General features: G+C 46.9%; 1 protein-coding gene across 3 annotated transcripts in view; it reads left to right on the top strand.

Annotated features, from left to right (window-relative positions):
• Positions 1 to 13,006, top strand: part of rnf123 (ring finger protein 123) — a 162,265-nt gene that overhangs the window by 90,305 nt on the left and 58,954 nt on the right. For all 3 annotated transcript variants that reach the window (XM_030723862.1, XM_030723863.1, XM_030723861.1), the window contains one exon: positions 4,026 to 4,249. In XM_030723862.1, coding sequence (XP_030579722.1) covers positions 4,026 to 4,249 — 224 coding nt within the window. The remainder of the gene's footprint in view (positions 1 to 4,025; positions 4,250 to 13,006) is intronic.

Raw genomic sequence — 13,006 nt, 5'->3', positions numbered from 1 at the left:
AGTGATGTCAGCGCCTCACCATCAGCCTGGGGTCGGGGTCAGATTACATCACACTCTTTCCCATCCTGTGTTTGACTTCATTCTTCTAAAACATCAGCTGATGCTACACGGTAACGTTTCAGTGTGTGAGCAGCAGGAATCCACGGGGTTCACATTAACTCTCTAAAACCTGAAGCTGAAAACCTCAAACATGCTTTTTGCAACAACCAGTGTTGATGTGCAGGTCTGCCTTTCTGAGCTCCTCACTTTAGCTTCTAAAGAAGCTGCAGCTGCAGATGGATGGATGGATAGATAACAATGTGGGACTCAAACTGCCATCTGGTGTGGGTGGAGGTGTGATTGACACCAGCTTCAACTCATTCCAGCCTCCAGATGTGGACTTCTTCACCCCTTAAAAGTGGAAAATCCTGAGAGTCCGATGTGATGAAATCTCAGATGATGATTAAGTGGAAATGAAATGTTGTGAAGTTGAAGAGTAGAGCTGGCAGGAAGTCAGCTGCATCAGCTCCGTCTGCGGGTCATCAATCATTTCGTGGAACCGGGAATCACTCTTCTCCTGTCTGAGGCCTTTCTCAGACGTCCCGTTTCTCTGTGTGTTCCTGCTGAGGTGATGTTCACGTGTTCCTTGTATTATTTGTGCCGTCAGTCTAAACACGTTGCTCTTTGTTGGTTTATTATTAACGAGGGAACACAATGGACCCATGTGGACTAGAAACACAGCCGGTGACATTTTCCAGCTGAGCGCTGTGACTCACAGCGCTCCCCTCCACAGTCACGTCCATCACTGCAGCTTACAGGGTCTTCTTCCTCTGTCTGCATCCGGCTGCTGATGGCTGTGCTCAGACAGGGAGAAGAGCTAAGGTCTATGTGATGAGAGTGTCTGAGTGAAGTGTCAGGGAGGCTGTAATGATAAGGTCACAGGAGATTTTACAGGAAAATGTCACCATGTTTCCACGCGGAGCTCATCCTGCGAGGGACACAGACAACCGCTGAGCGACAGGCAAACACCTCCATCCAAACACAGGAGAGGAAAACAAGCAATTTTAACCAATTCTTTGATTTTTATCTTAATTATATTTTATTTATATTTCAGCTGCTCCCTTATTCCCAGCAGGCAGCTCCACGTGTTTGATCTGGCAGGTTTTTACACCGATGCCCTTCCTGACGTGAGCTCAGAGGGATTCGTGGCTCTGGTGTTTTCTGTAAAGAGTTAAGTTCGTATCAAACACACAGATCAGGCTGATGACCCGATGAGTGTCGCTGCTCTTAGAACAGTTTTTGAGTTTTGGGTGCATTTTGAAGCATAAATATGAGCTTTGTGGAGCTTGAAGTGACCATATTGGGATGAGGGGGTCAATAGTTATTAGCTAATGCTAACTGTATCACACAGATACCTGCTAATCAGTGCTCAGTCACATCCACATAACATCCCAGAATCACTCACTCAGTCTCATCCTAGAGCTCCGCCTTCTCTGGCGGTCTGTTGGTCCAATGAAACCACAGCAGCCATATTATTGGTCCGATTAAAAAGGCTCCGACAGCACAAACACAGTCCAGAGGTCCAGTTCAGGGACTCCAGTTAGCTGAGGTGAAGCCTAGCAGACAGCTAGCAGCTACAGCCGCCCGTGTCACCATCCACCTGTAAATCAAAGAGGCCACACCCCTAATAATGCAAACAGTGAGTTATAGAGACATCCTCTCCCCATACAGCTGTTATGAAGGGAAACTATCTACAGAGACCAAAGCAGGTCCTGTATCAGGCTGTAAGCACCATTATTTCTGCTGGAGAGTTTTAACATGGGAGTCTATGGGGACTGACTCACTGCGGTGCCTCCGCTGGATGGCAGAGGCAGATGCTGGAAGCTGATTGGTTGGTTATTCTGCACTATTAAGGCAACGCTATTGTTTTTCTGTTTGTTTTGGGTTTTTTTTACAGCATTGAACATGATCATGATTACACTGCTCAGGGAAGTAAAGTAGGACAAAGAGCCAAAAATCCATTTTGCCCAGTTTGTATAACCATTGAGCTCCAAGGTTGCAGTGCCCCCAAAGACTCAACTAAAGCCTGAACACCCTGAACTCCAAACTTCAGCTCTGCATTTGTTTGATCCTCTTTTTAGCTCCTCCTCTCTCACTTCTCAGTGTGTTTCTGACTCTTTGCGTCTTGTTTTGTGTGTCTGCGCTGTTGTCTTTCTCGTCTTGGACGTCAGTTAGCATCTCTTTACGGATGCTTTGTGTCCCATCCCAGGGTTTCACTTCTGACGGGTGATGCTGAAACCCTAAAGTTTCTTGGCTGCTTCTTATTCTCACGGGATCGGTGGGACTGGCTGCAGCAGTTGTTATTTTAGGTGCTGGATGTCCCGATCGATGGGAGCGGGCCATAAGGCTGAGAGCAGAGCGTGAATGTGCTGCAGGAGAGGAGATGGGTGGGAGTGGGCTGCTGTGGAAAGCCTCGCTGTAAAAGATTGATGCAGGGAGGCTGGATTGAGTGGCGCCGCAGGGGAGAGCAGCTCAGAGAGGAGAGGAGGGGGTTTCAGTGGGGTGAGGAGCAGTGATGGAGGACTACACAGACAAATGGGCTCCTGCTCATCATCTTTATGTGTGGTTCACCAGTGACCAGAGTGGTTCTATACTGGATGGGAGATGCAATCATTCCTCTCGGACCAACGTGATCACTGAGCCATAAACACAGCAAAGCAAAATAAGGAAATAAATCATAAATGCAGCATAAAGTTTTGATTAAAAAACACATATTATTGACGTATAGGCTGAGATCAGCTGTTTATCCCAGCGTGCACTCAGGAGGACTTCATGGTTTCTGCTGCAGACACTTGAACACTCTGCAGAGAGAAGTTTATGCATCATCACTGAGGTTTCCTCTGCTGGCTCAGAAGGATCCACAGCTGGATCCTGGTATCACATGTAGGTGAAAAGGAGATTTTTCATCTGCTCTCACCTGTTCTGAGAGGCCGCCTGTCCCACAGGCTGATACGAGGCTTCAGAGTTTACCCAGAAAGCACTTAGTGAATGATCAGAAACAGATCAAACATCCAGGGTACCGACGCTGTTCCTGCTGCTCTGCGTCACAGACATCAAACTGCTGCAGGTTCTTCAGACTCTGATGGATCATCACGCTGAAGCTCACAGCTGCATCACAGTAACTCTTTTACTTTGCTGTTACAGGAAACAGGAAACACATTCTCAGAAAAACCTGATTTGGTCCAGATAACAGGAATATAACTCAAATCTATGAATTTCTTCATAAAGAGGAAGTGTTGTTGGTCAGGATTATGTTTTTATCACAGAGGATGATGATGATGCAGAGGAGCTGCTGTACGGTGCGATCCAGTTCACTTCCTTTATCTTCTCCTTTCTTTCTCTGCTGATTTGTGCTGTGAAGCTCAGCGGTGCTGTGTGCGAAGTATGTCGTATCGTTTTGACTGCTCAGTGTTTTGTGTTGGTCCTGCTGCTGAGAATCATTAATGCTGGTCAGTGAGCGGCGATAAAGTCGGCGCCACGTTTTAAATCATGACTGCGGGATGAGGCTGGCCGGCAGGCAGGAATGCCGGAAAATAAAGAGGATTTTTCTTGGGGTTTTGTGTGTGTGTGTGTGTGTGTGTGTGTGTGTGTGTGTGTGTGTGTGTGTGTGTGTGTGTGTGTGTGAGAGAGAGACACATTTAAACATGAGCACAGTATGGGCATTAAGATATCTCATTGGCTGTTTAAAGACAGCACATTGGCTTCCTGTATCCAGGTTCATTCATGTCACTGAAGATGACCCCTCCCATTTTCATTTACATGAACAGGATTGGTCCCCTTGTCTTTGTGACTACAGAGTTGTGTGATTGATGTAAACGAAGTTTTTAATTGTCATTTGATTTGAACTTAAATATAGTAATATGTAAATAATTTCAATAATGATCTTCAGGTTTAGACTCAAAGATGCTGGGATTGTTTGTTCGCAGCAGACCGTCTGACCACAGCTTGTGCTCTTTCCCCCTCTCCCCTCACCCTTCTCCTCGCAGGGTATCTCGAGCTGCCTCCGTCCTGCTGTCTGACCCCTGCTTCCAGCTCCACTCCATCCAGCACCTCCTGGGAGAAGGAGGAGACTCCTCGAGCTCCTCAGCAGCCGTGGCCTCCTCTGTTCGTCCTGCTGTGGGCTCTCTGGGATCGTCTGTGGCCACCCCGCTCCCGTCAGCCGCTGGAACCTCAGGATCCTCGGAGCGCAAACACTTCTCCCTGCACGCATGTGAGTAGAACACCAAAGGTGGGCGTGGCGGGTTGTTACCCAGTTGGAGAGAATCTGAGGTGGGAGCTCTGCTGCAGATGTTTTAAAGTCAGCATGAAGCCTTCAGGAAGGAAATATCCATGCTACTTTTATTTCCACTCCTGTAGTAAGAACATGGCTGCATGTGATCGTATACAGGAGAGCCGGGTCACCTTCAGCCAACCCTAACCCTAACCTGCAGCTTGCGTACTGTGAGCTCAGATATTTTATGGTGGGTCTGAAAACCAAACCACCTCCTGAGCTGCCAGGTTAATGCTTTTGGAGTTTAGAGGAGTTGTTGTTATGATCACGTTGTTTTATGATTATGATCTGCTCTTTGTTGTGTCAGCTTCAGTAACACGAGTCCCAAAAACCCTGCAAATCCAGGGCCTGGCAGATGAATCCAGCTAAATCATTTCATCATACAGCCTACACATTCGCACTCAGAGAGGTTACTTCCCCAAACAGCAGGCACACAGCAGGACACTGTGTGTGTTTGTGTGTGTGTGTGTGTGTGTGTGTGTGTGTGTGTGTGTGTGTGTGTGTGTGTGTGTGTGTCTGTAGCTCTGAGACTCGACTGTACACAGCGCCTCCAGCCTGAATAATATCAGCACATCCCACACGTCTTAATCTCAGCTGCTTCCTTTCAACTGAGGCCCGTTTTGGAAAATCTGAACAGAATGCAGTGTTTACATGACTGTTGTAATATTCACAATACCAGGTGGAATATTGGAGTGAATGTAAACATGCTAAGTGCCAGCAGCGCCCAACGCCGTCAGTAAACAAAGCTGAGCTCTCTGTGAGCAGCTCATTTCTGTGATCGACCCTCCGATTAGAGGTGTAACGGTTCACCGGTGATGGAAGCCAAACTGTGGACTGATCACTAGTTATTGTACAGAAAATAAAAATATTGATCCAGATAAATTTGAGCTCTGTGTTTTAACCCTTTGTATGGATATGTGTTAATGAAATATTTTCTGATATTTTCCATTTTACCTCCCGAGTTCCCTCAAACACTCTGGCCAGCATTTATCTGTAAGATCACCTCATGAAGGGTCCAGGCTGGAAAACTTTGTGTCACTGAGTGAGAGAAGCTCACTTCTGTCTTATCACAGCGATACTGAGCTGAGCTGTGAGGATTTCCAGGACTTCTCTGTTGGTAACCGCTGTTAGCTGCTGTTAGCCCCTGTCAGATGCTGTTAGCTGCTGTTTGCCTCTGTTAGAAGCCGTTAGCCTCTGTTAGCTGCTGTTAGCCACTGTCAGCTGCCATTAGCCGCTGTTAGCCCGGGCTGCTGTAAGTTTCTTTGAGGTGGATCAAATGTTGTGGACACTCGGACACTTAGCAAATGAACTCTCATGTGATGTGAGAATGTAATCAAACTGTTTATCAGGGGAAAGTGTGATTTTTAAGACATTCAGCCTAACATCAGCTTAGCTTATACCAGCTGCTGTTGATTAGCTGGCTCCTGTCAGCTGTCTGTGGGAGGGTTGCAGGTCTGAGCTGCTGAAAATCAGAACCTGCCACAATATCTGGAATAAATAAGTACGAGGTGATCAATGGATACTGATTACTTTGTTCTCATGAAACTCATCAAAAGCTGATTACTGTATCAGCTTTATTTTCAGACGAATGTTGAGTTGCATTGAGTTTTAGCAGTGAAACAATAACACACCTCTCAGGTGATGTGTGGTATACACTGATCAAATGATCAGTGTATACCACAATGATGTTATTTTTTTTTAAGATTCAAGATTCTTTATTTGTCTCCCTTGGGAGAAATTTGTCTCGGTTTAAAAAGAAGAAGAAGAGGGTACCCCTGCACAATAAAACAAAGCATGAACACCACTAAAATACAATAAAGACAATAGAACACAGAAGCATTTACACGGACAATAGAGCTGTAAATATAACACCAATATACAATTTATAAGAAACTACAATGCAATTTGCCATATGTACTCTTCATGTTAGCTCATTGATTAGCTTTATTGATAAGGGTACAAATGAATGTTTGTACCCTTACAAAGAGGAACCCTATACCTCCTTCCTGAATTCAGCTGCACATACTGTGTGCAGAACATGTCAGTCAACATGCTATTTGCCTGTGCAATAATTGCTTGGTCCTGAAGGTTGGAGGGAGTGTGACCCATAATCTTGCCCACTGTTTTTATTAGATAATTGATTTGCATTTTGGATTTAACTGTTAGATCGCCAAACCAGCTAGTGAGACTGTACTGAAGGACTGACTCTATTGTTGCTCTATTAAAAGTTCAATTCAATTTAATTCAATTGAATTTTATTTATATAGCACCAAATCACAACAGTCACCTCAAGGCGCTTTGTATTGTGGGTAAAGACCCTACAATAATACAGAGAAAACCCAACAGTCAAAACGACCCCCTATGAGCAGCACTTGGTGACAGTGGGAAGGAAAAACTCCCTTTTAACAGGAAGAAACCTCCAGCAGAACCAGGCTCGGGGGGGGGGGGGGCATCTGCTGAGGGGGGGAGGGGGGGGGGGGGCTGAGGGGAGAGAAAAGACATGCTGTTGAAGAGAGCCAGAGATTAATATCAATTAATGATTAAATGCAAAGCGGCGTATAAACAAAGTAAATAAGGTGAATGAAAAGAAACAGTGCATTATGGGAATGCCCCAGCAGACTAGGCCTATAGCAGCATAACTAAGGGATGGTTCAGGGTCACCTGATCCAGCCCTAACTATAAGCTTGATCATAAAGGAAAGTTTTAAGCCTAACCTTAAAAATAGAGAGGGTGTCTGTCTCCTGAATCCAAGCTGGGAGCTGGTTCCACAGAAGAGGGGCCTGAAAGCTGAAGGCTCTGCCTCCCATTCTACTCTTAAGTATCCGAGGAACCACAAGTAAGCCAGCAGGCTGAGAGCGAAGTGCTCTGTTGGGGTGATACAAGTTAACATTATATTTTTGCTAATGAAGACCCTCGAGAGGCTGGTCCTCAACCATCTACGCCTCATGGTGTCGTCTTCGTTGGACCTGCTACAGTTCGCCTACCGGCCTGGCATTGGGGTGCATGATGCCATCATCTACCTCCTGCACCGAGCTCTGACCCACCCGGAGAAGCCTGGAAGCACTGTGAGGATCATGTTCTTTGATTTCTCCAGTGCTTTTAACACCATCCAGCCAGGACTTCTGAGAGACAAGCTGGAACTGTCAGGAGTGGACCACCACATCTCCGAGTGGATACTGGACTACCTCACTGACCGCCCACAGTACGTGAGGACACAGGGCTGTGTCTCTGACAGGCTGGTCTGCAGTACGGGGGCCCCACAGGGAACTGTGCTGGCACCGTTCCTCTTCACCCTCTACACTGCAGACTTCTCCATCAACTCCCCACGCTGCCATCTGCAGAAGTTCTCTGACGACTCTGCCATAGTTGGCCTCATCACAGGTGAGGATGACTCAGAGTACAGACAGAGGACTCAGGACTTCGTGGACTGGTGCCAGCGGAACCACCTCCTGATCAACGCCGCTAAAACCAAGGAGCTGGTGGTGGATTTCCGCAGGCGCAGACCCACCACACGGACACCGGTGAACATCCAGGGAGTGGACATTGAGATAGTGGACTCTTATAAGTACCTGGGTGTTCACCTAAACAATAAACTGGACTGGACTCATAACACTGATGCGCTCTACAGGAAGGGTCAGAGCAGACTCTACCTGCTGAGAAGGCTGAGGTTTTTTGGGGTGCAGGGGGCACTCCTGAAGACCTTCTATGACTCTGTGGTGGCATCAGCCATCTTCTATGCAGCAGTATGTTGGAGCAGCAGCTTGTCTACAGCTGAGAGGAAACGGATAGACAAGCTCATCAGGAAAGCCAGCTCTGTCCTAGGATGTCCTCTCGACTCAGTGCAGGTGGTGGGAGACAGAAGGACTCTGACCAAAATAACATCACTGATGGACAAGGTCTCCCACCCCATGCATGAAACTGTTGCTGAGCTGGAGAGCTCCTTCAGTGACAGACTGCTGCATCCTAAATGCACAAAGGAGCGTTACCGCAGATCCTTCCTCCCAGCAGCTGTAAGACTTTATAACCATCACTGCTCCCAACAAAAACCACAATAACCTACACAATGTAGGATAATATATAATATACTGTAAATAGTCCGGCCTGTTAAGGTTCAACACACAGGCACATCATGTACATTGTATATAGTGTTATTATTAGTAGTATTGTTATTATTATTATTAAGGTTAATCTTGTTTGTTGTTTTTTTATATATATATATATATATATATATTCTTAATAGTGTAAATTATTATATTTATATTTATAATAACTGTGGCTGCTGTTACACCCAAATTTCCCCTCTGTGGGACAATAAAGGCTGTTTCTTCTTCTTCAAATGCCGAAATACCGGAGTCTACACAGAAAATTAAGACGCTGATGAATGCTGGCGGACAACGTGGCAACATGTGTCCGCCAGCTCAAGTCACTGTCAATGACTGTCAAAGTCACCAAGGTATTTGTATGAGGTCACCTGTTTAATGGACTTACTGTGTATGGCCACGGGGTTCCGGTCACTAGCTGATCTGTGATCCAGCAGCACCTCAACAGTCTTGCAGGTGTTTATGTGAAGTTTATGGTTATCACACCAGGTCACAAACCTGTTCATTTATCATGAGCCTCTCTAGTGATTTAAAAACATTTGAGGTAAGTGCGACAGGCCTGTAATCGTTGTCCTCCTTAGGACATGCCTTTTTTGGAACTGGTATTATGATGGATTGTTTCCAGATTTGCGGCACCGTCTGTGTATCAGCTGAAAGTTGGAACAGCTGGTGCCAAGCTGGAGTCAGTTCCTCTGCAAATGTCTTTAAAAGGAAAGTGGACATATTATCAGGCCCAGTCGCTTTTCTCCTCTGCATGGATCTAAGAGTTTTTGTGACGGCATTGGGATCAATTAAAACGCTGTCCTTCACATCACAGGTTACATTCTTTAGGACAGTGCAGCATATCTGGTGTTATCAGATTCAAAACGCATGTAGAATGTATTGAATTCATTTGCTTTTGTGGTTTCATCACTGGCAGACAGAGGCTTCCTTTTAGCCTCCATGTTTGTCATTATTCTGATAGTCCCACAGTTTCTTGGTGTAGAAAGATCTCGTTCTGCCCGTTCTTTATAATGCAGCCTGGCTAGTCTCATTTGTTGATTCAAGTCCTTTTGAGCTGCGGTATCACCTAATTTGAAGGCGTTCTTTTTCCTCCTGATGCATTCCTTACTGCCTCTTGTGATGTACAGTTTATTATTAGGGTATCTCATAATAGTCTTCTGTGGTATAGTACAGTCTACACAAATAGAGATATAGGCAGCTACTGCTTCAGCTTCACAGTCCATATCAGCCTCCTTAAAGGAGATTTCCCAGTCTGTGGAGAGGAAACATCTATTCAATTCCTCAATTTTGTCTCTGGACCTTATTGATTCCACAATGGAGAAATTACAGTTAACATACCTATCTTATATCTTAACAGTTCCCATTTCCGGTTTATGGGACTTAAAGTCCAACCTATGTGTGGGTAGCAGATGGATCACATTATGGTCTGAGTTGCTAAGAGGAGGTTTAGCTCTGGCTGTATAGGCCTCCTTAATGTTACCATAGCATTTATCCAGGATATTGTCCTTCCTGGTGTTACACCTCACATACTGATGAAAGCCAGGAAGACTCTTACTTAGGCTGCAATGGTTAAAATCCCCCAGTATCAGCATAGGAGCATCAGGTTTATTCTGTAGATGGCGACGGACACTGTCGGCAACTTGGTTGGCTGCTCTGGTGGCGTTCCCGTTTGGTGGATTGTAAACAGCACACACAAATATGTTAGTAAATTCCGTTGGCAGGTAGTGTGGTCTTAATGTGACGCACAGCAGCTCCAGGTCAGGGTTGCAGATTTTGTCTCTGATAGCAATGTTTGAACACCAGCTGTCTTTGATATAAATATATATTCCACCCCCTTGAGTTTTACCAGAGTTTATATCTCTGTCCATACAAACATGAGAAAAACCATCCAGTTGTATAAAACTGGCTGGTATATCACTACCAAGCCAAGTCTCTGTAAAAACCAATATATCAGAGTCACAGTACTCACGCCAGCCTCGGAGATGAAGACGCAGCTCATCCAGTTTATTTTTCAGGGAGTGGGGGTTGCAAAGTAGAATTTGCGGCAGCGGTAGCTTTGTGGCTCTCCGGACCTGTTGTCTAATGCCGCCTCTCCGGCCGTGCTTCCTTGCTTTCCCGTCTCAATGTGGGCCTCCCTCGTGCCGCAACAGCTCCTCGGGTATGCTGTCCAAAAGTCCTGGTGATGGCAGGGCTACAGAGTCCCTTAATTCCATTAGCCCGAGCCAGCCATAGGTTATCTGGTTAGTGCTAGTAGTCCCCTTTGCGAAGCACTGGATGCATAGGCTAAGTAGAGTTAGCCCTGCTAGTGCTAGCAGCTCCAACCATACAACTGGATGGTTTTTCTCATGTTTGTATGGACAGAGATATAAACTCTGGTAAAACTCAAGGGGGTGGAATATATATTTATATCAAAGACAGCTGGTGTTCAAACATTGCTATCAGAGACAAAATCTGCAACCCTGACCTGGAGCTGCTGTGCGTCACATTAAGACCACGCCCGGACTCTCTTATCATCGTATTTGGGGACTTTAATAAAGCCAGCCTGAGACAGGAACTTCCCAAATATAAACAATATATCACATGTCCGACCAGAGAGGAGAAGACACTAGACCACTGCTACAGCACGATAAGCGGGGCTTATCACGCAGTGCCCCGCGCTGCACTCGGCCTCTCTGACCACGACATGATCCACCTGATCCCCGCGTACAGACAGAGGCTGAAGCTCTCAAAACCTGTGGTGAGGACAACAAAGCAGTGGACCCGTGAGGCTGTGGAGGAGCTCCGCACATGCTTCGAAACTACAGACTGGGACTCAATGAGGGCTGCCTGTGACAGTCTGGATGACTACACGGACACTGTAACCTCGTATATCCACTTCTGCGAGGACAGCATTGTGCCATCACGCACCAGGGTGAGTTATAACAGTGACAAACCCTGGTTTACTCCCAAACTGAAGCAGCTGTGGATAGAGAAGTGGGAGGCTTTTAAAAGTGGGGACAAAGACTGCTACAAAGAGGCCAAGTACAGGTTTAGCAAGGAAGTGGCCACTGCTAGATCACATCACTCTGAGAATATACAGCAGCAGATCTCAGAGAACGACACGGCCTCTGTATGGAAAGGTTTTAGGCAGATTACCAACTACAAGCCTAAAACCCCCCACTCCACAGACGACCTACAAACTGCAAATAGACTGAACGAGTTCTATTGTCGTTTTGATGGTCAGTTCAGCAGCCTTCACACCTCCACCAGTCCCAACTACAATACAGCCAACACAAATATTCACCCCCCAACCTCCCCCACTCCCCACACCTCAGAGAAGCCCACATCATCAAGGACTCCCACCCCAGAGTCCCCCTCCTCCCCCACCCCCACAGTCTTTTGTATTCAGGAGGACCAGGTGCTAAAGCAGTTCAGGAGTGTCAAAGCTCGCAAAGCTCCAGGTCCAGATGGTGTCTCACCTGCCACACTGAGACACTGTGCTAACGAGCTTGCCCCATTGTTCACGAACATCTTCAACTCCTCACTGGAGGCTTGCCACGTGCCTGTCTGCTTTAAAACCGCTACCATTGTTCCTGTCCCCAAGAAGCCAAGGATCACTGGACTAAATGACTACAGACCTGTGGCACTGACTTCTGTGGTCATGAAGTCATTTGAGCGTCTGGTGCTGTCCCACCTCAAGTCCCTCACAGCCCCCCTTCTGGACCCCCTGCAGTTTGCCTACAGAGCCAACAGGTCTGTGGACGACGCCATCAACCTGACTCTGCACTTCATCCTACAGCATCTGGACTCCCAGGGAACCTACGCCAGGATCCTCTTTGTGGACTTCAGCTCTGCCTTCAACACCATCATCCCTGATCTCCTCCAAGACAAGCTGTCCCAGATGAACGTGCCAGATCCCATCTGCAGGTGGATCATTGACTTCCTGATGAACAGGAAGCAACACGTGAGGCTGGGGAAGAATGTCTCGGACTCCCGGACCATCAGCACTGGCACTCCTCAGGGCTGTGTCCTCTCTCCTCTGCTCTTCTCCCTGTATACCAACTGCTGCACCTCTGACCACCAGTCTGTCAAGCTTATTAAGTTTGCAGACGACATGACTCTCATCGGACTCATCTCAGACGGGGACGAGTCGGCCTACAGGATGGAGGTCAAACGTCTGGTGTCCTGGTGCAGCCACAATAACCTGGTACTGAACGCCCAGAAGACAGTGGAGATTATAGTGGACTTTAGGAAGCACACAGCCCCTCTACCCTCCATCATCCTGACTGACACCCCCATCACCACAGTGGACTCTTTTCGCTTCCTGGGAACTACCATCACCCAGGACCTCAAGTGGGAGCCCACCATCACCTCTGTCATCAAAAAGGCCCAGCAGAGGATGTACTTCCTGCGGCAGTTGAAGAAATTCAACTTGCCAGCAAGGACCATGGTGCAGTTCTATACTGCCATCATTGAGTCCATCCTTACCTCCTCCATCACTGTGTGGTACGCTGGAGCCACCACTAGGGACAAACAGAGACTACAGCGCGTTGTGCACTCTGCTGAGAAGGTGATTGGCTGTAACCTCCCATCTCTCCAGGACCTGTACACCTCC

Source organism: Archocentrus centrarchus, unplaced genomic scaffold (assembly GCF_007364275.1).
Source record: "Archocentrus centrarchus isolate MPI-CPG fArcCen1 unplaced genomic scaffold, fArcCen1 scaffold_29_ctg1, whole genome shotgun sequence".
NCBI lineage: Eukaryota > Metazoa > Chordata > Actinopteri > Cichliformes > Cichlidae > Archocentrus > Archocentrus centrarchus.
The sequence above is the reverse complement of the archived record's forward strand: the minus strand, read 5'-3'. Positions and strand labels throughout refer to the sequence as shown.